Raw genomic sequence first — 24,847 nt, forward strand, 5'->3', positions numbered from 1 at the left:
CGTAATTTTGTCCGTTGGGCCAACCATGCTATTGGACGGCCAGCAGACCTTCTGCCAACCTAAAAAATACCTTACCAACCTTCTGCCAACTTAAAAACCACTAAAACATTGGGCCAACCATGTCATTGGACAGCCAGCAGACCTTCAAACAAATTAAAAAATATAGCCTATTTTAACCATCTGCCAACTTCATAAATAGTAAATCTGCAAACTTATAAATAAATAGGCATTGGGAAGGAATTGCATTAAGAGACGGCACAACAAACAAACTGAATTGGATATAGAACCTATTTATTGGTAACAAAATTAACTCATTAATTTTGACATTATATACAAAATAACATTTTGTATTTTGACAAAATAGACATTATATACAGATACATTCTGCAGATTTTCATTCTGGATTTGCAACGATGAGTCAATCGACAAAAAAGTAGAAAAAAACTACATAAAGGCAGCGGAAAAAATGCAAAGAAAAATAAAACAAAGTCAAAGAAATCAACAAGGAACCAAAAAGTGACAAAAAAGGTGGCAAAGAAAATGCAGAAGAAGACCAAAAAGAGTTTTTTGCAGATTTGAAGTGAATTAGAGATTGTGTGTGGCTCTGATGATGAAGACGGAGCAGAGGAGAAGTAGCAGCATATACTCCTGTAAAAAAAAAAAAAAAAAAAAAAACCATACAAACAACTTTTTAGAACATTTAAGATGTGTTGTTCTATTTTAATTACACAACCCAAAACAGAAAAAAAAGTTTTCTGCAAGAAATTTATCATGTTGGGGTAACAAATTTTTTATACATCTTAATGCAGTGTACGCCTAGATGAAATACACTTCTGTTTAGCGGTGAGGTTAGACAGAGGAAGAAAAAACAATCATTGGAAGACACTTACATTCACTTTCACAGCTGCTGGAATCTGCTTGAGGCATCTGCTTTTCTGTGTTAAAGAAAAAATATATTAATTATCAAAATGTAAATTACTTAAAACTTATATATTAATATATATATAAGTAAGGGATAATGTATAGAGAGGCGGTCGTTATAGCGAATAACAACCCCGACCGGCTGAACAGGACGAATTATTGATTTAAAAAGGAGTTTATTGATTTAAAAACGATTGTATTGCTTCCGCCAAAGAAAATGTCTGGCAACGGTCTGTTATACTTCGCACCGGTCTGTTATCAAGAAATAACAGACCGCATTCTACATTGGAATTCAGCCAAGCCATGTAATAATAATTAATAACATATTTGATCAGCCTTAAAAAGGGCTTGTGTACCTTTTTCTGTTGCTCTTTTTTTTTCTTCCTCCATTTCGGTCTCCACTATACTTCAGCCAGGTTTTTATTTTTTCCTCGGCTTCCACCACTTTTGTTCCTTGTTTTTTGGCTGCATCTGTCAGCATGAAATTAAAGAAAATTAAACAGAGAATTAAACAGAGGGTTAGCAGACAGATCATATCTGAGGTGTATTTTGTTGAGTTCTGTATGATTAGTGGATTAATTGGCATTCTTTCATTGACTTGCATTGTATTTCATTCAATGACACATTATGTTTATTATATGTAAGGAGTTGTTTCCACTTTTGCTATTTCAAAGTTATGTCTATGTTTTGAATGTTTTTTAAAACATATCACCTATGACAACTTTTGCTAGCAAGAGTGTAGAAAATTGGCTCTTCTGTCCTCTCCCTTGCCAATTAAAATTGTTGGCCAACTCATTGGTTATTATTTCCCTCATGATTCTGTGGACAATGTCTTTGGCAGATGTTCCACCCAAGCTGGTAAGATATCTTGTCTATGAAAAAAAAAAAATGTGTTAAGCAGCAGTAAATCAGGTCTAGATCTCTACAATGTTTGTATTCTTTTAAGTGAAGTAACAGAACATCATTTGAATTTACCAGAGAACGTTGTGTGTCTCTGTTTGACAGCCTATCCTCCAGATCTTTTATGCCTGTCATGCTCCTTAATGGAAACTGAAACTCCTCATTTACAACTTCAGCTGCATTCTCTCTTCGCATAATGGCCTGAAGGAGGAGCGTATTCTGCCTGACTTGACCCTTTATCTCTTCCAGCATCTGGTAGAGCCGGAGTTCTCTTTCTGATTCAGACAAACATACAATGCAACATTATAACTACACAGAATTGAACGTATAAAGAGAGAGACTGCATCTCTTCTTTTGTTGTCTTTATCATAACATAACTTTTCCAGCCTTTTGTTGAATCCATCCAAGCTTTTTTTTGAGACGTGTTGCTGGCATTAAAGGACAAGTTCGGTATTTTACACTTAAAGCCCTGTTTTCAGATCGTTTCTGATGAAATAGAACGGTTAAGATTAAAATTTGGACACATGCTGCTGGCCCGAGAATTTTAGGATCCTTTCGCTTCCCCCCCCCACCTCCAGAATGGCTGCATAGGTGCACTGGAACAATCCTGCATCATATCATTACGCCTGCTGGACTCATGGTATGGCAGCAAAGTTTCTTGATTATTACGCAGGAATGAGAGTATAGTTCCTAGCCATATCAGCCTAGAAAATCGCAACTTTTCATTTTCCGTCGGTCTTAGTACACGATGTAACTACAGAAGAGTCAAGTTTTAAATAGGAAAAATATCGAAACTCTTTGGTCATTTTTTTTGAGAGAGATGCTAATGGTCTTGTCCGATTCAATGATCTATGCTAAGCTATGCTAAAAGTGGTACCACCAGACCCGGAGATCGGCTGAATGGATTTGAAAACGGTAAAACTCAACTGTTTAACTCTGGGGGAGTTGTAAAATAAGCCTATTTCCTAAAAAAGTGGAGTATCCCTTTAAATTGTAGTTGTAAATCAAAGCACATTGATATTAAAGGGATAGTTCACCCAAAAATGAAAATTCTGTCATCATTTACTCACCCTCAAGTTGTTTCAAACCTGTATGAATTTCTTTTTTCTGCTGAACACAAAAGAAGATATTTTGAAAAATGTCTGTAGCCAAACAGTTGATGGACCCCACTGACTTTCATAGTAGGAAAACAAATACTATGGAAGTCAACTGTTTGGTTACAGACATTTTTCAAAATATCTTCTTTTGTGTTCAGCAGAAAAAATAAATTCATACAGGTTTGAAACAACTTGAGGGTGAGTAAATGATGACAGCATTTTCATTTTTGGGTGAACTATCCCTTTAAGGCTAATTGTTAAAAGCAGGGCTTAAAAGGTTTATCGAAAATAATACAACTTAGCCAGGCGAAGTTGGTTTTATTCTCCTTTTTGGTTAAATACATTTTATTTTGTTCCTTGAACAGTTTCTAATCCATGTTAGAGACTAAAGGTCATTACTAAAAAACTCCTGTAAAAAAAAAAAAAACTATTGTAAAAGGTTTGTAATAATTCTACGTACCATCTTGTCTTGGTTCAGGGACTGTCACAGCAGGTGCTGATGGTGCAAATGGTGGTATGGCTGGCAAGTTCAGGCTTTTGGCTCCATTACTACAGAATGTTAGTTTTTGGTCTTTCCATTGTCTCTGCATATGGAACAGTAAGAAACAGAATCAGTACAATGTACAATACATTGCCAAACATCACAACATTTACTTCCATCCAGAGTTTTGCTGCGATCTTAAGCAACAGGAAAGTGACCGATGTTCAAAAGTTGCTTTCAACATATCCTCCCCTTGGAATTAAATATAGTTTACTACAATTCAATTTTGACAGATATGTCAGATATAACCTTGTACTGTAATTTCCCAACTATTGGCCACAGTTTATACATTTATTTTGCTAAATTTCTTCAGGTTAATCCACGAGAGCAGTTAATATGATATTAATGTTTTTTTAACTTGCATAACACACTCTCCTGTGGCTTATACACAGGACATTACTTTAATTAATTCTAAGGGGACCATATTCTCAAGTCTTGGATTTAAGGAATCTGTGGTGACCAGATATGTTGGGAAATGATGCAATGACCACTGTATGTTTTCGTCTGTACCTGTGTGGAGCCAGCTTGTTGAGCCCTGCACTGGAGGTCTTCCTGGGGCTGTATCAGATGTAAATCCATTTACATATTTTGATGATGGTCTGTTGGACACATTAAGTGTAATCAGTTTTTTAAAAGTGCAGTGCAAATAAGCAGTAGGCTATAAAAGGAGAACAAAGAACAGAGGAAACATACACTCTTTTCCGTACACTGTCCTCATCAGTAGACTCCAAACTGTTGCCTTTACAAAACTTCACCAACTTTCTTCTGGCTTTTTCATAGGAATCTAAACATAGAAACAAACATCATCACTAAGCCTATTATCTGAACATTTGAAAAGAACTGCTTGGCATCACTCACAAGGAGCATCTTTTAATTTTTGAATATTTATTTCTCTATATTTCTCAATAATAATTAATAATGAATTCCTCAAAGACTTACCATACTCAGCCACCCATTCAGTTATAAATTCATCCCATTCTTCATCAGGAGTTTCATTTTTTTTCAACCGCTTTTCTACATTTTGCACCGTTATATGGGGGCCAAAAGGAAATTTTTTTGTCGACGCACAGCCAGTCACTTGGTATCACCTCTGTCTCATTCCTTTCAGTAAAAACAACTATAGAATACATCTATAAAAAACAAAAAAACAATATATCTAGTGTTACAAACTATATACATTTATTGAAGCTTTATTAATTACCCAGTGGAAATATATCTAAACTAAAATATTTCCTAGTCTTATTACTATTCTTTATGATTGGCAAGTTCTGTACATTTGTCAGATGCAGAAAAGGAGGGGAGGGGGAGGGGGGGGAATTGGGGGAATCAAGCAGTATGCAGTAAAGGATATGCCACAAACCCATCCTTATACTGTAAAAGAAGGACTTTTGAAACAGTCTGTGTAGGAACAATAGTCAATGACTGCCCGGGCTGTTTCACAAAGGATATATCAAGACTTGATGAATCAATAGGATAGGTGAAAAAAGATGACTTGTTTTGGAATTTAAGACAGACTAGATGCGATGCTTCCTTGTCTTTTAAAATGTTTTTCACTATATAAATATCTCCATTGAACAGAATATAGTTGTCTCCCTCTGATAAACTAATTAAAGTTCCACCATTTACATATTTCTTATACTGTGTAAACTGCTGAGATGTCACATTGTATGGAAAAGGCCCATTCTTATGTTCCTGGTAAAAACCATCCTTGCACACCCTTATTTTAGTTCTGACACTTGCTTTTTCTGACAATCTCCTGATGATCTGTTGAAGGGGCTGGGTAGGGGTCCTTATCATTTTTTTTAATGTGTAGAGGAAGTTCTCAAATGGGAAAGCTGCGAAATTATGCAGCACACCAAACTGCCTTACATCATTGGCAAGATGTGTCAGCCCGTGTATGTTATACACAACGTAATTACCATAAACAGATTGAAAATGCTCGACAAATGTGATCAGTAACTTTTCAGCAAAATCACAGTACTGGAGACACAGTGAGGGGCAGCATAATATTCGAATGGCTACATGCAGAAGCATAAAATTGTGGTATAGAGCATTCGGCAGATGGTCTTTCAGTGCTACTGGACCAGTGTACAGGAGGAAAGTTCTGAACTCTGTTGCTTTCCACCTATCTACCTCAACAAGGGATCTCCCTTTCCGTGCAAACTCTCTGGGGAGTCTCATGGCAAAGGACATAAGCACTGCAGAAATCAGGCCTATCTGATGAGCACCTAAACGAGTTGGAAGTCCCCTCATCCAAAACCCTATCAACTTTCTCACAACCCCAAGAAAAACCAGGTGCATAACATCTAATGGAAATTGGGAGACCATACCAATTCCAACCCTTGTCAACACACTGGTCCCTTTATGGTGAAACTCATCGTCTTTATTAATAAAAGACGTATCTGTCCGTAAAGGTGAATCGACTTCAGGAAAAGTCATGCGATTTTCCAACCATGTTCCCTCCTGTGTGCATTTTTCACAGCCGTGGTATGCATTGTGGGCTTTAATGTTTTTTACGAAAGCCCTCGCACTTGCATCGCAAACAAAATTTGAAATTTTAATATCTACACATTTGCCAATTACATCCACACCCTCTAATTTAAGCTTTCCATATTCATTCACAAATGATTCTAGGAACAGATTGACATTCTCTGGTTTTTTAGATCCAAGATATAAAGCGATGACGAATGGTTGCTTTGTTTTGTCTTCCTCTACCAAGCCTAGAATGGGCCAGAACTGCTTATTGCTGCTTTTGAACAAAGGTAGTCCATCAATATTCACTTGTAAATGAATGGTCTTTGGGAGAGGGTCTATCTGGTTTAACACATGCCTAATGCCTTTCTCAATTCCAAAATAATGCATGGTGCCACCAGCAATCTGCTGGACCTCATAATTAGTTGGAGTGCCTAAAAGAGTGCGGGCATCCTTTGGGAGATATGGATGATGTTTTCTCAGGATGCCCAACAGCCCATTTAGATGGCATTGTGGTATTTGGCTGTCTATTGCCCAACCTCTGAGCTCCTCCCCAAGACACTCAGCAGACTCAACAAATTCGTCATCACTTGAGTCAGTTTCTGTCAGAGCATCTGACCAAAATCCATCAATCACGTTATCGTCAACATTAAACTCAGTCTCTAACTCGTCTGATTCATAGGACATGGGCCAATCAGATGCAGCATCTGACCATACATCATCAGCAGGGGCGTTTTTTTCCAGGCATATGTTTATGTCGGCTGCGTCAGATTCAGCATTGAAGTAAACCTCACTAGCCCTCCGCTTTGCCTGACGTTTAAGTGTTCTGTCTGAATAAATGTTGTTTGCAGACATAGTTAGTATGCTGCCAAACAAATAACTTATGTTAATTACAGTTACTACAGCTTATTTCGATTCTGTTTAATCTATACTACGAAAGATACAATGCTTGCTAGGTAGCTAACGTTAACTGTTAGAATCTAGCAGGCTAAAGGTAGATAGTTACATTGTTACATTGAAAGTAAATTATGCTGGCTAAATTATAAGGCTACATTTACATCAGATTGCTAACGTGAAGCCATAACAATGCCTTACTAGATAACAGATTGATTATATATTAAAACAATATATTGAATCGAGCAGATTACCTTGGACTGGCTGGGTTAACGACTGTTCAGTGAAGTCTAGAAGAATGCTGACGGTTTAAAGATAACGGTAATTCTAAATCACCCGATTGTTCTGGAAGAATGAGCTCGCGCCTCAGCTCTTCTGACGTGAGTGCGCGCGCGCGGCCGGCGCTCAGAGGCTTTAAGTCAAGCGCACTAGCGCAGCAGTCATTCTATTCTACATCACTCACTCACTCAATCATACATTGTGATAATATATATGATCACTCACATCAAGACGCCGCTGCGGTGGTGGAGTCCATGCAGGAGAGCAGCGTTCGGCACTGCGTCGCTTTTCAGCTCGAGCTGTGTGGAGAAGCCCATTTCCACCTCTACTGCGTTGGAGAAGCAATCCCGCGTAAAATTAACCTGAATTTGAGCACACTTGAGCTCCACTGGCACCTAATTTCCAAGTCTGAAGCTATGCCGTCCAGCAGTGCTGTTGCAACCAGCAACACTACACCTACGTACCCTCCTGACCACTGTACTAAATATAAATCTCGACGCTAACTTGAAGCTGTCCTAACTGATGCAATACTATGTGTGGTAGCTCGTACAAGGGAGGGCGTGGTGAGCTGGAACCTGCTAACGTCACGTAGTACCGCTTACGTCATGCATCACGTGTACAAAAACGTAAATTATAGTTAGCCTCAAAGTTTTTTATTTGTGTATTTATTTAATTTGTATTATTTCTTCCCCAAGCTCATAAAATTATTTTGTGTCGCACATAAATTGACAGGGTCGGTCGGAAACAGGAACCAAACAAAAAAAAAAGTATGCCTAAGGGAAAATTGATTTAAGACCAGATGTAACATTTACAGCAGACTGTGTGTCACAGCACTTTATGAAAGATCCTGGACTTTACACATTCAATGCATTTATTATATTTTGGACATCATGCAATGGTTTGCACATATTTTGTCTTGGTTTTGTATGTTATTACTTAAACTGTATTTATACAGTAAACTTGTTTAGCATAACTTTAATAAAAAATAAAGTACTTTTTAAAAAAGGAGAGATTGAACCTGTTAACTAATTTTACCCACTTATGCTACATATTAGGGATGTTGCGGTGACGGATTTTTTCCACCGGTTAATCGACGTGTAAAAAAACCGGTAATCCCGGTGTCACCGGGGTTGCGTGTCGGGGATTTCGGGTGGCCGAAAATGCGGACGTGCACACGTCTCAATTTACTTTCACTTTAATTAGCGGCAATTCAGTAGCATTTGTTTGAATTAATCATGGGTTAATTTATTTTATTCTTAATAAAAATACACAAAACAATAAGATACTCGCTTGTATTACACACATTATTGCAAAATGAATAATAACTTAACACACCATGTAAAAACTAAACAAAAGCACTTATGAAACACCTTTAAAGTGCATTTATTAACAAAACGAACCACTGCACACATCGTGCAAGTATCAAAAAAGAAATTATATATAAAAAAATCACTATTCGTTAATAGTGCCTGCCTTTTTCAGCAAAAAAAAAAAAAAAAAAAAACACCGCACAACCATCGAATATGAAACGAACGAACATCAATAACTTCCAGTGTCCTTCATTTTTGTGGTGTGCTTGAAGATGTGGGTGTACAAATACAAATGCATATTAGCTTAGGCAATCTTTTATTATTAATAGTAAAATTCGGTCCGATTTTCCCGTGGCGTTAATGCAACCATGCACCGCGTTCTCCACAACGACAAAGAAGTTTTAGTAGCTAATAGATTTCCACCACCGAAAAACGCTTGCTGTAGCTCTGCTACAAGATTTATTTACGGAGAAGAGAAAAACACCCGTAGTGTTTGTGGTGTGCTACCCTCATTCTTTATGTTGACTGAGCTTTCAATGTTGTTACGGAAAGGGTGAAGTTGATATGTTGGTTCTTGTCTCATGAACTGCGGTGCGCTTGCGGCAGTCTGAAAAGTTTAGGTGTTTTCATCTCGCTGCGCCTGGAAAAAATGAGCGCGTCGGCGCTTCACTTATGAGCGCGCTTGCCGCGCGCCTACATTTGAAATAACGAACTTGAGCGCGCAAAAGGTTCACGCTTGCACTCATACTGAAAAGCGCGCTGTTTGCATCCCTGTATTAACTGTATTGACAGATGTCTCTATGGCCCCGTTTACACTGCCAGTGAAATGTGACCCAATTCCGATTTTTTGCTCACATGTGACACAGATCGGATGTGTTCTATGACAGTGTAAACAGGAAAAAAACGCATGCATTCGGATATTTCCAGATCGGTTTCAGGCCTCATTCATATGTGGAAATAAATCGGATATGTGCCAATGCGACTGTCATGTAAACAGGCAGATCGGATTTTCTGAGGCATTACCCAGCAAACACATTTACGTTGTGGCAACGTCTCTGGCACGTTGCATTTCTGCTATGGCAACGTCGCTGTATACGTGCTCGCAACATTGTAACAACGTAGAATTGTAAGACGTGACAGGGCTGTAGCAACGTTGTTGCGCGACATTCAGCAACTGAGAGACGACGTTCTGACAATATTTTTATATGGTGTATTTTGTTAGATAATTATATACTTTTTATCGTTTATTGTTTATCTATATTATTTAATGGGGCTATCAACACCTGCAAGTGTAGCCTACACTTTAAAGAGTAAAAATGACAGAAGGTTTCGTTAATTCAACTTTATTAAAATTGCATATAATCAAATTGCACTTCCAAAAGTCATACATTTGTGAAAAAAGAAAAAAAGAAAGAAATAAACGAATACACATTTATTTTAAGTATAATAAATAAAACATGAAAATCAAAGGCAGATCAGAACATTTAATGAACAAAACCGGGTATGTATGACAGACAGTAGCCGAGCAGGTGTCACCGGGGAAACATCCACAAATCCAGCAAAGGAGCAAAGAAACGAATGAGACTAAATAGCGGAAAAATCAAACGAAAAACTAAACAGTGCGAGCGATGCTTCATTAATCACATTAGAAATTAAAGCTGTAGGTTGTGTTTGATAGCTGAAGTAGGCTAAACGCAATACTCACGTATCCTTGCTCGATGATGAATGAGAACACAATGAGCCCAACAACAGGTGGTTGGAATTTAAAAGTCTGATTTTCCCGCTTCAGGGCAGTGACGAGTACATTATGTAGTCCAGTGGTTGTCAAGACACCCTAGGCACAACCTTAAGCAATGGCCCTGAACGATGGTTTAATGTCAACATTGTGACAACGCTGTAACAACTTCACCACACAACGTAGTTATAGCAACCTTTTGGCCATGTTGTTAAAACGTTGTTAGAAGGTTGGCTACGTTGTGCCAACGTTCTGTGTTTGCTGGGTAGGCAACGTCTCCGCGGTTTAATGACTAGAGAAACCCCGACGCGCATCTGCAAAGGGACGGATGGCCCGACGAAACGTTGGGTGTTGTGTCATCGTAGGAGAGGAATGTGGAGAGGGGCACGGGAAGTGTTTTCACATGATTGTAAATTTAACAAAAAATTTTGTTCATTTACATTTATTCATTTTAAGCAATTAGTGATTTATTTGTAATAAACACTTTAAGTGGGCTATTTAAATTTAAAAAGTGCTAGGACTATTTACATGTCAATTATATTTTTAAAACATACGCGCAGATTGTAATGTCTAATATTGTGTGTGCATAGAAAGAATTTGTCCGCAGCCACTCATAAAAGAAAAAGAAAATTGTCCACAGCTGCTCTACTCCTGAGCTCAACTCCACTGTCAGTGTTGTGTAAGTAAAGGCTCGGCAGTTTTTTTGTGTTAATTTCTATTTCTTGTCGCTGTGCAGGCTCTTTATTGTATAACAGTGAACAGCCCTTAGTTTATGTGCCGTAGATCGGTCCGTTGCATTACGAATGAAAGCAGTATCAATAATGTCAAACAGGGCCGTGCACAGATATTTTAAGGGGCAGTGGCCTAAACCAAAAAAGGGGCACTATTTTGTTTTTTTGGGGGGGTGAACAGAAAATTTTGTTATTTGTATTAGATCTGATCGAGAGTACAATAATTTGATTAGACAAGCAGCTAATTCTAAGAACGTGGATATGTTGTACACAGGGCTGGACTGAAAAAAAAAAAAAAAAAAAAAAAAATCGGCCCTGGCATTTTGGCCCACTATATGATCATAAACACCACCCATCTTTGCACGCCCTTAAATATATGCATACCAACTCCTATTCCTTAAAACCACTAATGCCATGTAATGAGTGAGTATATGAACGAGTGAGAGTTAACAGATGAAATAAGTAAAATTTTGACATTTATTAATACAGTGATGAAGCCTAAAACAAGCTATAATCTGCATTAGCATAGCAATACCAGTGTTTCTTACAGGATTTTTGGTAAAACTGTGGTGGGTGGACCTCAGTCCTTCTAGGGGGGTTTGGGGGCATGCCCCCCCCCCCCCGTGAGAAAATTGTGTGCATTTTAATGTTAATTCATCAATCTGGTGCACTTTGAGAGTTCAAAATTAAAAGCTCCAACCCATATTCAGTGTGCAAATTAAACAAAGAAATATTCAAACCTCTTTTAGTTACAGTGTCTATTTACATTACACCTACTACATAATAATAGTTATAATATTAATCCAATGACAGTAATAGCCATATTTTGTAAAACAAATGCACTAAAACAATAAAGGAAACTTTCATAATTAGTTTTGTACCAATTTCTATACTTGAAAGAGATAAGCACATGATCTTTTATTTTGACGCAAACTGCATCAAGCTTTTATTTTGGCGGAAAACATGGTTTACAAACGCCTCTCATTAGATTTCTAGTGAATTGCGGTAATTGTCAACTATGCAGATGTGGAAATAATCTGTAACTGGGTTATGGGTTCCTACACTCATGACATGGCCTAAGTGTTTTGAAAGTAGTTCTGCTTACCGCGGACTCTACACTCTCTCATCTCTCTCCTGATCCTCCTCACTATCATCATCATCACAGGAGCTGATGAAGGGCAGAAAATATACACTACCGTTCAAAAGTTTGGGGTCAGTAAGATTTTTAATGTTTTTAAAAGAAGTATATTCTGCTCACCAAGGCTGCATTTATTTGATTAAAAATGCAAACAAAAACAGTAATATTCTGAAATATTATTACAATTTAAAACAGCTGTTTTCTATGTGAATATACAGTAAAGTGTAATTTATTCCTGTGATCAAAGCTGAATTTTCAGCATCATTACTCCAGTCTTCAGTGTCACATGATCCTTCAGAAATCACTCTAATATGATGATTTGATGCTCAAGAAACATTTATGATTATTATTAATGTTGAAAACAGTTATTTACATTTTTATTTCAGGATTCTTTGATGAATAGAAAGTTCAAAAGAACAGCATTTATCTGAAATCTAAAGCTTTTGTAACATTAAACACTACCGTTCAAAAGTTTGGGGGCAGTAAGAATTTTATTTTTATTTTTGGGGGAAAGACATAAAATAAATTAATACTTTTATTCATCAAGGATGAGTTAAACTGATCAAAAGTTACAGTAAAGACATTTATAATGTTAGAAAATATTCTATTTTAAATAAATGCTGTTCTTTTGAACTTTCTATTCATCAAAGAATTTTGAAAAAGAAATTACACAACTGTTTTCAACATTGATAATAATAATGAATGTTTCTTGAGCATCAAATCATCATATTAGAATGATTTCTGAAGGATCATGTGACACTGAAGACTGGAGTAATGAAGCTGAAAAACATTTTAAATTGTCATAATATTTCGCTCGCTCACTCGTTTAAAGTTGTGATTGGCCCAGCCCAGTGTCAATCAAGAAAAGAACCAATGGGCCGCTGATCTACGTGTTTCATGGGCTAGTCTGTCAGAAGAAAAAAAAAAACAACTAACGCTGACTTTTTCTGACCAATGCATTACACCGGCACAAACCCAGCACCGCCAATTAAGCAAAACAAAACAAAAGGAATGGGCCGCCGATGTACAAATTTTATGGGCCGTTAAAAAGAAAAAGAAAAAAAAATAATAATAATAATAATACAAATAATGTATGAGTATGACATGTATCGGCCCAAAAAGCACGTCGGCCCACCGGGAAAGTGCCCGATGGCCAGTCCAGCCCTGGTTGTACAAGTTGTTAGCACTAGTAGAAAGAGCCAGAAGCCAGAAGACCAAGAGCAAGAGCAAAACATTAACGACATAAATACAAAAAAACCCAAAAACAAATGACTAATTTCGCAGATTCAACCACTGTCTTGCATAGCCTACCTGTTAATGCGACAGCTTTCGTGAACTGTCGTATGCGGAGCTGCGGAGCGAGCGGGAAAACCTGGTGCGGATTAGCGGAATCAGCGGAATGCTTTGAGCGGAGCGGAGCGGTGGGGGTGGGGAAGAGGGGCACCTCAGTCGATGAGGGCAGAGGGGCAGTGGCTCTAGCCACCGGGCCACCCCCCTGTGCACGGCCCTGATGTCAAATATGTGATGTGCAGTCGAGTTCGGGTGTGTGTATGTTGTTTTAACGAGTGTTCTCACCGATACGCTTGTGATTCGTGGAGTTTTAACGAGTTTTATAGACATTGTTTCTTATTAAAAAGTGGTGTTTGGCAACTTTGAAATGAAACATATTTTGTGTTCGTCCATTTGTGCAAGAGAATTTAACCCTTTAAGCATGCGCGATATGTTTCGGATAGTAGCCTATGGCAAGTGTAAACACATGAATCGGATATGGGTCACAATTTAAAGAATGTGTAAACAGACAGTCAAAAAATCGGATATAGGCAACAAATCAGAATTGGGCATCAAGACCTGCAGTGTAAACGAGGCCTATATGGCTCTGGGTTTAGGTAGAGACCTTTCTACGTTTGTTGTTTTAAACTGCAAAAATGAGAAGGAAGTACAAATTTTTTTATTTAATATGTCAACAAAACATATGCAAATTCCGTGCGTATAAGAGAATTCCGTTTTCATGTGTACATTCCGTGATTCCGTCCGCGTTTTCTGCATCACGGAAATCATAGGGCCCTAGTAGTCACTAACTGAATTAAGTGCTTTATTACTATAGGCTAAAACTTCAACACGATGGGGACGGTGCCGGTGGTCAAGTGCTATGACCGGTAGGTGGGTTAAACACCGTGTATCACCGGTAACACCGACTATCGCAACAAGCCTACTACATATTCAGTTTAACACAAAATGTGAATGTAGAGGTAACGTTATCCATTTTTACTGTTTTTATTTTATGTAACCATCTTTTGTCATACGATGTCCTGTCATTTCTTTGTAATCTTTAACATTGTTCTGATTTCACACATTTGATGCATTGTATTGCTTGGAAACAACGTCATAAAAAGGAGCCAGACACTCTTTTCCCCATGTTTACTGGGACGAATTATAAAACATGAAATGCTGCATGCATATATTTGAGGGAAGTGGTGGGCAATTGCAGCTGACCATACCAACGTTGGCCCAACGTTGTATTTCTGTCAGATAGGTTGGGCCAGAATGACAGCTCCTTAACATGCAAAGTTCCAGCAGTCTCATTGGTTAGAATTAATCACGTGATGACACCATCTACTACTTATAATTTTTCTTTTGCAGTTTTAAGAAATATAATATTATATACAAGTATATAATTTATCAGTGATGTATTTATTAGTATAAAAAAATAATAATTTTATAATAATAAATACATCACCGATGAATACCAAAACAAATCAGTCAACCATTTGCATTGTTTTATTGTGACAAATAGGTTAATTTTATTTAATAAATATGGTAACACTTTCTATGCAGACCATGCTCATAATGAATTATAGCTCCATTTATACTTTTTATGAGCAATATTACTATTCTATAAATGTATTTATAAATACTCATTAAGACCTATGCATTATAAGATATAGTTAAATTTATATCATTTTTTAATAATTCCTTATAAGTCACTCATTTGCTCTTTCAATGCGCAAATTGCAGCTGACCATACCAACGTTGGCCCAACGTTGTATTTCTGTCAGATAGGTTGGGCCAACGTAACCAACCAATATTGACGTTGGCCCAACGTCTGTTTGCTACCTGGGAAACGTGTTTGTGTAAACACAATCATGGTTTACAAGGACACATGGTTTAGCAGGACTTGTGTATGTAGTTCTATAGCCGACCGTTCCTCTCTATCAATTGATTGTTAGTTCAATTGTTAGTTCAATTATTAGTTCAGTCCGTCTGTGTCTGTGTGTGTGTGTGTGTGTGTGTGTGTGTGTGTGTGTCTGTGTGTGTGTGTCGGTGTGTCTTGTGTGAGTGTGTGTGTGTCTGTCTGCGCCTGTGTGGGTGTCTGTGTGTGTGTGTCTGTCTGTGTGTGTGTGTGTGTGTGTGTGTGTGTGTGTGTGTGTGTGTGTGTGTGTGTGTGTGTCTGTGTGAGTTGGTAATCATCACGTTGTGGGGACAAAATGTCCCCACAAGGATGGCAATATCCGAAATCCTTGTTCGTGTGGGGACATTTTTTGGTCCCCATGAGGAAAACGACTTATAAATCCGACTAACGTTAAGTATGTTTTTTGAAAATGTAAAATTGCAGAAAGTTTTCTGTGATGGGTAGGTTTAGGGATAGGGTTAGTGTAAGGGAATAGAATATACAGTTAGTACTAGGGATGGGACGGTATGAAAATTTCATATCACGATTATAGTGACCAAAATTACCGTGATTATCAATATTATCACAGTTTTGTTAAAACGAGATGAAAGTGTTCAAAAAGAACTGATGCTCACACTAAAAACAGTTTAATATTTGAAAATCAACAAACAACAAATAAAACAGCAGCTCTATGCACTTTTTTAAGCAAGATTATATTCTGTGGCATTTCCTTCCTTATAATGACCGTCGTCAATAGCAACGCATTATAACGGCGCACATCCAACGGACGCGCTCTCTCATTTCATTCAAATACAACTTGCAGTCTTGCCGTTGACGATTGTTTTCAAAATTGATTTATAAACAGGTAAGATTTAAAACATTAATCTCATTTCAATATGTCCCCGTAATTGTGTGATAAAAAAAAAAAAAATCGGTGTAATAAGTGTAGATAGTCTTGTTTGAACTTGATCGTTCGTCTTTGGCTCAAAGCCACTTGCTGCGAACTTTTCTTCGCGGAAGCTTCACGTTTATGTCAAGTGATTGAGATAAAATATTTCAACTCAAAGCAACATTTTGTGCCCAATTATTTCCCAGACGTAGTTTTGGTATTGAAGTCAAAGTTAACTTGCCTTTCGTTCGCTATAAACAGTGGGTGATGGTCACACAAGACGACTCGGCAGATTTGAAGTGTCTCTCCCCTATTGTAGTGAGCATCCTTAGTAATAATAGTAATATCAAAAGTAATATCAAAAGCTTATTTTCATAAAGTTAGTGAAAGATCAAATCGATCTCTGCCTGAGATCTCGTCAGACGCAGTGATCAGGTGTAACGTTAACGTTATACGATCAAACATGATCATCGAACATTAATAAGCATATAACGTTAAATCAAAGCTTTTTGTGTGTTATTACATGAAATGGAAGCTAATCAAACATGTTTGTGTAAACATCATAGTGTAGAAAATGTGATTTAGCAGGACATAACGTTATGTAAGTTAACGTTAGTTCTATAGCTGACAGTTCCTCTCTACCAAATGTGTTTGTACACTATTATTGTATAATAAAAATAATAATAGTTTAAATAGTATAACAAATTTGGCTTTTTTCTAGCCATCCTAATGACCTTTTTAGCGTCGCGCGCGCCTGCACGTTGAAGGGGTTTTTCTCCAATGAGGGGGACAAGGGGGTGGATTCGGCGGAATGTTTTGACGAATTACCACATGATTGCACTGATTGGTTATAGCTGTGAGCCATGCTGTGAGCAGACAGTGTCAACAGAGAATGTCTGGTGTCAATCAATCAATGTATCGGCAGCCGTGCCCATAGATGTAAAGAAAATGAAGTTGCTTGTCAGATTTTCCTAACAAGCAACCATATTTTTTTAATAAGCCCAAAAAAACGCAACCCGCAACCTGTGCTGTTTTAACGCGACTTACTAAAAAAAAAAGCCCAAAGTCGCGTATTATAAGCGGACTTGGCAACTATGCTCGTAATGAGCTCGACTGGAGTCGCTCTCTTTTTATACAGATTACAGAAGCTGAGAATATTTGTTTTTTATATAAATGACTTCATTTAACAGATGCGATCTCAAGCTTTATGCCCGTGGGTCTGTTTGCCTGTTTGACTGAATTTTCGCGGAGTTATAGATCATTTTCGAACGCGTTTCAAATGGGAGTATACTGACAGAGAGAAGGCAGAAATCGCATCATGTTAATTTTTCTTTATTTGTCAAAAAGCAAAACACTTTATTTTTATTGTGAGTATACAGAAAAAAAATAGAAACTGAACAGGATCGATTGATGTATTACACGAAAATGAAAGATCAAAATTAACAGAGCATTTAGTGTTTATTTTCATTGCTAAAAAAAAAAAAACGAGCAAAACGCGCGGGCGCGTTTGTGGTCCCCTGAGGGTTAACCCTCTGGGGACCAAGCTGTTTTTGGGGTCCTTGAGATGTTCTGACATGCCTTGACATTTGTGCTTTTTTCAGTTATTTATAAACATGTTAATGGCAAAGGTGTAAATTCACTCTATATAGCACAAACAGGGCTACCATAATATGCGAGCAACGTGTATGTAGATGTTTGTATTTTTGAGAGAATAATGTTTATGCGTGGTTATTGGAAAAAATTAAAATGAAAGTTGCTGAATTAAGACCACAAAACACATATTAAATATGTGTCCACAAGACTTTTGACTAATGGATGTTGTCCCTTTGAGTTCTAGCTTCAAAATGATGTAAAAATAGTCTTGCTTTATCGTTCACAAAAAAAATACATTGATTTAAATGGTGTAAAACAGGTTTTGCTTGGAAAGCCAATATGCGAGGGGGAGGAGTAGTTTACACCTTAGATTACAATGTCCCACCCACTCTGCATAATGACTCTGCCTAATGAGCCATTTATTCAGGTGTGACACTGACTGAGCCACAATGCAAGGACAAAAGATGTATTTAGAAGAAGACTTATATTGACCATTTAAGATTTCGCTTACATCTCTCTTGTAAATATGTTTTGCTATTTTATTAAAAATGTTACAGTTACAACAATAATTACAATTTCAACAATATTTCAAGTGTACTCTTTCTTTGTAAAAAAAAAAAAAAAAAAAAGATTATAGGCCTACATTTTATCATATGTATTCATTAGTTTGAATATAGCCAACATTGGAACATCTAACATCTTAGTCTATGAATTTATTTTTGACAAAAATAGTATTTTTTTGCAGTTTAACACGTTGCTTATACAAATACATTTTATTTCAACATATTCCAGTCGATTTTTACTCATCTCAGTAGGCTATAGCAAAGCAGTTTATTCTTTCACACACAGACGCGCGATTCATATTTAGGCTAAACAGTCTTTACAAATATGTCCCCTTCATTCATCTCACAGAAAGGCGAGTCATATTATAGAAATGCGATTCATCTTTTTGCGGTTTACATAGGCCTACACTAACGTTATTTCATAACGTTATTCCACACGTGAGAAAAGAAAACAGCCTACCTCACTCCTCAGCGGAATCTGCTCCTCATTTCAGGAGATATTGCTCCTCATCAGCACTGTTCTGAGGAATCTTTTCTTCATAAGGTAGGCTATAATGTCTCACTCGCGAGGAGTCGCAACGCGCTTTGTTTACAGCTAATGTGGGCGTTTCACAGCTCTGAAATAGTTCTCAGAATTTGCGTTTGAATAGCACACGCTCTCCGGGGAGTGGTCACATTACTGTGAATTAGCTCGTAATGAGCTCGACAGGAGTCGCTCTCTTTTTATACAGATTACAGAAGCTGAGAATATTTGTTTTTTATATAAATGACTTCATTTAAAAGATGTGATCTCAAGCTTTATGCCCGTGGGTCTGTTTGCCTGTTTGACTGAATTTTCGCGGAGTTATAGATCATTTTCGAACGCGTTTCAAATGGGAGTTTATTGACAGAGAGAAGGCAGAAATCGCATCATGTTAATTTTTCTTTATTTGTCAAAAAGCAAAACACTTTATTTTTATTGTGAGTATACAGAAAAAAAATAGAAACTGAACAGGATCGATTGATGTATTAAACGAAAATGAAAGATCAAAATTAACAGAGCATTTAGTGTTTATTTTCATTGCTAAAAAAAAAAAAACGAGCAAAACGCGCGGGCGCGTTTGTGGTCCCCAGAGGGTTAAAGCACTTAAGCACTTAGAAGTGTCCTGAAACATGCAATGTTGCTGTCTATCATGCAAAAGCTCATCTTCACCAACATCTACAGATGCTTCACCACTTTCTTCATGTGTATCACTCACCTTCCCTAAAACCTCATTATCTTGTTCCCTACAAAACTCATTTAGCCAAACTTCATTAAACTCTACATCTTTATAACAGATTTATCTGTTTTAAACATTTTAATGCTTCTCTTATGTGCATAGTATCAACAAACTTATATTTATAATGACCTTTATAAGTCAACTTGCGCTTCAATTTTACAGGTAGCAAAGATCCTTCCATACTAGAAATAGGCAACAAATTAGACGTTTGCACAATATTAGCAGGAACACGTTACAGGTCCATGTACTCCATTTTGCCCCTCTTTAGGTAATGCTAACATTTTCATAAATGGTATATGTAAAGCAATCAAATGTTCTAAGCTATTCAAAAATGCCAATTCTGGTGGAATGGGATTAACTCAAATTCTTTGTCACACATTCAGGTGGCAAAATCCACGTGAAACAAATCCATAGTTTGCCCCTAGATGTATCCAGCCAATGACATGGAATTACACATTTCTTATTACATTTGTGTTAATATTCTTCACTTATACATTTATCTGAAATTGAAACTATTGCTTTTCTGTTATAATAATCCCTATTACAATTCAAAACCTGATGTCAAAACAACAGACGTTGGCATACACAACAAACAAAATCTGGACCATCTTTTACTAAATCCAAAAAATGCTGCATTACAAAATCAAACTTTTCTGTTTTTTCTTTAATTTGTTGCCTTTTAAATTTCACATCTGCTTTTACACACGTTTTATGCTCAGGGCTTTCATGATACTTTCTTGTACTAATGGCCTTTACATTCTGTCTGTGCAATTGATTTAACCTATATTTTATTTTACTCATTTATTTTACCTTATCCTTATGTAACAGATTTTCCATATACTTCCTTTTGCTCATAGCCTTTACTTTATCCATATGTAACAGATTTTCTCATAGCCTTTACCTTATCCTTATGTAACAGATTTTCCATATACTTCCGTTTGCTCATGGCCTTTACCTTATGTTTATGCAACACATTTTACAGATACTTCTGTTTGCTCATGGCATTTTTCTTTTCCTTATACAACACATCTTGATACTTACTTCTACTCATGTCCTTTTTATTTTCCTTATACAACACATTATCCTGATATTTAATATATTTTTTAAAGGACTATTTCCTTTTATAATACTTAGAAACACAATGATTACTATTTGAAATACAAATGTTTGCAGTCTCTACCTTAGTTTTTGAATTCCTTGTCTTGGGCAAATTATCCACTTTGCACAAACCAAAGCAAACCTTGGACACAAACATCTTGGACAAATTACAGGCTCAAAATAATTATTTTCACAATGTTTTAAATAAATTCCATCACTTCTCATGACTGTACTCATGCAACTATATTTGACCCATTTTCCACCATTACATACAAATAGATCCAGTCCTAAACCATTTGCTGTACCTTGGAATTCTATGTTTGAAGCACAATATTATTTAATTTGTGACTTGGGAATGTCTGGGGAAAATGCAGACCGGGGGAAGCAAATCTGGGCGACACAACCCATCCCGTCATTTCAGCTCCTCCTTCAAAACACTGAAACCATGGCGAAGCGGCTCTCCACGGCTCCGCTTTCGTTGGCGAAAAAATTAAGAAATTCGACGCTAAGCCCTCAGTGCCAAGCCGAGCAGTTCCCACATGACTTTTATGTGACAGGTGAACTCTTATTTTGTAAGTTTTGTCAACATTCTGTTGACTGGAAGCGCAAAGATACATGCACTGACCACCTGTTATCAAAAAGCCATGTGAAAAACGAGGAGAAGTACAATAACGCTAGCAAGGCCACCACGTCCATACAGACGTGCACTACTGCTGCTGCATTCAAATCTTCAGACTCAAGAAAAGAGTTTGTTGAGGATTTTGTTGCCATGTGTGCTGAGGCATCATCCCTTTAGAAAAGATGACAAAACTGCACCCGTTTCTAAAGAAGCACTGCAAACAGGGGGGAACCCTACCTGAAAATGTAAGCAGCCTTCGCCAACTTCACCTACCCCGAGTGTTCAAGCAACATATCTCCTCTGTGCTACAAAAGATCCGTGGGATAAAGTACTCCGTTGTTGTGGATGAGACTACTGATGCAAGAGACTGCAGCGTCCTAAACATCGTCATTGGTAAGTTAGTGTGAATTTAACTGCATGTACCGTTCAATGGTCAACACTAAGTTAATATAGAAATGTGTGAATGCATTAACTGATGCACCCCCTTATAATTTTTTTTTGTGTTCAGTCATTAATAACATACCATTGCAACTATGTAATGGGATAACTGAATATAGGTAATTCAAAATACATAATGATTTATAGCTGCGTCAGAATTAGAAAACAACTGATGCCCACGGGGGAATCTGGGTGACATGCAAATTAAATAAGATTTAAAATGGTTAATTTGAATATACCAGTTAAAAAATAAACTTAGTTACTTCTTATTACTCTTTTTTTGGACATGTAAATCAGGATGTTAAATTGTAATACAGTTGGAAATAATGGCCATGATCTCCTTTCTCATTTTTTTTCTTTTCTTTTTTTAACTGATTTATTATTATTATTATTATTACTACTACATGTATGTACATGTCCAAAATAAAATAATTAACTCAAAATCATGTCAGTACAGCCACTGTTGCCTTTTAATTAATATTAATGCAAAAAATTTAATTTAAAACTACAGCTAATGTTTTTTGTTTTTTTTCTTCTTCTTTCATCACAGGAGTTGAAAAACAATATTTTCTTGTGGATGTCATCTTCATGGATAGATGCAACTACTCAACAGTTTCCCAAGCAATACTAGCCTCCCTCCACAGCAACGGATTCACATTCAAAAACTGATATGCGGCTAATCTGAGGAGACAAATCGCTAGGGCAAACAGTGTTAGAAAAGAAAAGAAACATAAAAATAACATTTAACAATGACACCAGATGCTTGTCCACCTCCAACACAACACCAGACATTTCATTATCCTACAGCAAAGTTTTGCTCAAGGCAAGAGGGATGATAAATGGCACAGTCGGGCCTCGTGATATAGCCTTGCAGCTTTTAAACTCTCTATGAACAGATGTGGACAACATTTCTGATAACGCAAGCCTGAAGGGATGAGATTCAAACAGCCATGTCCATTTCATCCTCTAGATCTGAATGATGCCTGGGCAGTGGTTACAGATAATGCTGCCTACTGTCTGATAGCATACAGGGAGGTCCTGAAAGGAGTGATGCCAAACAGCGTCCATGTTACCTGCCTCTGCCACATCATAAATCTGGTGGGTGAGACCTGGCAGCATTACAAATATTTCTCTGATGCTACCTCACTTGTCACATGGATGAGATCTGTGTTCTTCAAAAAGACTGCCAGAAAACGAAGATGGGTGTCCTTCCTCATCAACAAGGAGGCTGTGCAGGCCAAGGTTCCTCCTGAGGCTATGTGTACCCGGTGGAATAGTTGGTTTGAGGCTGTCAAGTACCATGCAGAGCATGTTCACCGGTACAGACAGTTCTTCTTGTCAAAGGAGTCAACAGCCATGGCAGTCAAGAACATCTTCAGCCAGTTGGAAACAGAGAAGGTGCAGACCCTCACTCTCAAGTTAACCTTCATCTCAGAGACTTGCTCTAAGCTGATGACAGCCCTGACCATCCTGGAAGGAACCCACAGACCCACAGCAGTGTCTGCATACAATGTCATGGAGGATCTTAGGTCCTACCTAGTTAAGTCCCCCTAGTGTAGATGGGGCTGTTCTTGAGGATGCGTGCATCATGCACACTTCCTGGGTAACCCACAAAGATGTCAATAAAGTGACCCTGATGGTCACAGACTGCCTGGAGCACCACTGAAGAGAAGAGCTTTCTGTTGTCTCCTGTGTGCGGGGGAAGTGCACAAATTGGGGGAGCACAGCCACCACCTCATCCACCATCCTGTGGACAACTCTGTGCACTGTGGGAAGAGGCATGCTAAAGACCCTGGAGACAACTCTGTAGGCTGAACCGGTTGCCAGCCAGAACAGGAACACATGTGTCTCCAGGGTCGGGCCCCATCCGTGCTGCCCGTCAGTCTTCAGGGCCACCATCAGCTGCTGCATGGCCTCTCTGCCCAGCCTGAAGTCTGGCCGAGTGTCCTCCCCTCCATAGTACCGCTGCAGTACTGGCACTGTGGCATTGATGGCACAGTAGTGCCGAGCCTGTACAACATGAAGAAGAGAGGAAGGTTTAAGTATAATTTCGGTTTTGCTATTTATTTAATGTTTGTTAAACTATTAAACATATCGGCTCAACTGATTTGCAGAGGGGGGATTTAAAGCTGTTCCCTTTTACTGGTGATTCACCTTGTAATTTTTACTTCATATAGCCTAGCCTTTTTTTGTTTATCACAAATATTTTACCATTGCATGTGTTTTAACAGCTAGAATGTTACCAGTCAATAAGCTTAACACTCCTATTATGTTGTGGGTCAATTTGACAATTTGTCAATTTATTTTTTCAAAATAAAAAGTGTCAATGGAAAAGATGCCAGCTCTGCTCATCTGGACAAGACAGTAAAACCAGTACCACTTGTGTTGAATGCAATAAATACATATGCAGAAAGCACACACATACATTATGTTCAAAATGTGGAGAGAAAGACTGAAGGGATCATTTTGTTCAATAGGGTAAAAAAAAAGCCTAGTTGGGGAAATTAAAAAAATCTTGTTTGTGAGATAGGACAAGTCTTTAACAAATAGTTCTTAAATTATATATATTTTTAAATATCAAATATTATTACATGGCTTGGTTGAATTCCGGTCTGTTATTTCTTGATAACAGATCGCTGCGAAGTATAACACACCGTTGCCATGAAAAACAGAGTGTTGCTATGGGCGCAGTTCTGTTCACTCAGGCAATATAATCGTTTTTAAATCAATATTTTGTGTCAAATTATTGATTTATTTGGTAGGTAGCCATGTAATAAGCGGGATAATGTATACCTAGGCGGTTGTTACAGCGAATACAACCCCTTCAGGCTGATTCAAGACCCCTCCGCTTCGCGTTAGGGTTTGCTGGGTTGTATTCGCTATAACAACCGCCTCACTATACATTATCCCTTACTTAATGCATTTCTTTTTTTCTATGAGGGCTGACAAGACAAAATAAGGTTTTGGCTACTTGATTCTTTGACTGTCAAGTGTGTTTAAACAGTGCGGGTCAATTTGACCCATAACATAATGGATGTAATTATTTTTAAATTAATGATAGGAGCGTTAACGTTACTTACCATCCCACGTCTTTGACGGCAGAGGTGGCGACAAATTAACATTCTCCTCCTGTGAGCCTGACGCCGATGCTGCCTCACTATCTCCATCTCCATATCAGCAAAAATGCTGTACAGCAACCAA

General features: G+C 37.7%; 1 protein-coding gene across 3 annotated transcripts; it reads right to left on the minus strand.

The window, feature by feature from the left end:
* Positions 1–271: 271 nt before the first annotated feature.
* LOC311080906 (uncharacterized protein) lies at positions 272–7,661 on the minus strand. Of its 3 annotated transcripts, XM_084111101.1 has the most exons (10): positions 7,330–7,661; positions 4,399–4,589; positions 4,153–4,243; positions 3,970–4,058; positions 3,379–3,502; positions 1,897–2,096; positions 1,634–1,793; positions 1,278–1,392; positions 891–935; positions 272–648 (listed from the first exon to the last, which is right to left on the minus strand). In XM_084111101.1, the coding sequence occupies exons 4-9, from the start codon at positions 4,036–4,038 to the stop codon at positions 899–901; spliced, it is 705 nt and encodes a 234-aa protein (XP_083967227.1). In that variant the 5' UTR covers positions 4,039–4,058; positions 4,153–4,243; positions 4,399–4,589; positions 7,330–7,661; the 3' UTR covers positions 272–648; positions 891–898. The 3 variants fall into 3 exon arrangements, with proteins under 3 accessions (XP_083967227.1, XP_083967226.1, XP_083967228.1); XM_084111100.1 differs by lacking the exon at positions 4,399–4,589 and having other exon boundaries at positions 7,330–7,659; XM_084111102.1 differs by lacking the exons at positions 4,399–4,589; positions 7,330–7,661 and having other exon boundaries at positions 4,153–4,283.
* Positions 7,662–24,847: the final 17,186 nt, after the last annotated feature.

The sequence above is a fragment of the Abramis brama genome, assembly GCF_963993115.1.
Source record: "Abramis brama genome assembly, chromosome: 4".
Lineage (NCBI taxonomy): Eukaryota > Metazoa > Chordata > Actinopteri > Cypriniformes > Leuciscidae > Abramis > Abramis brama.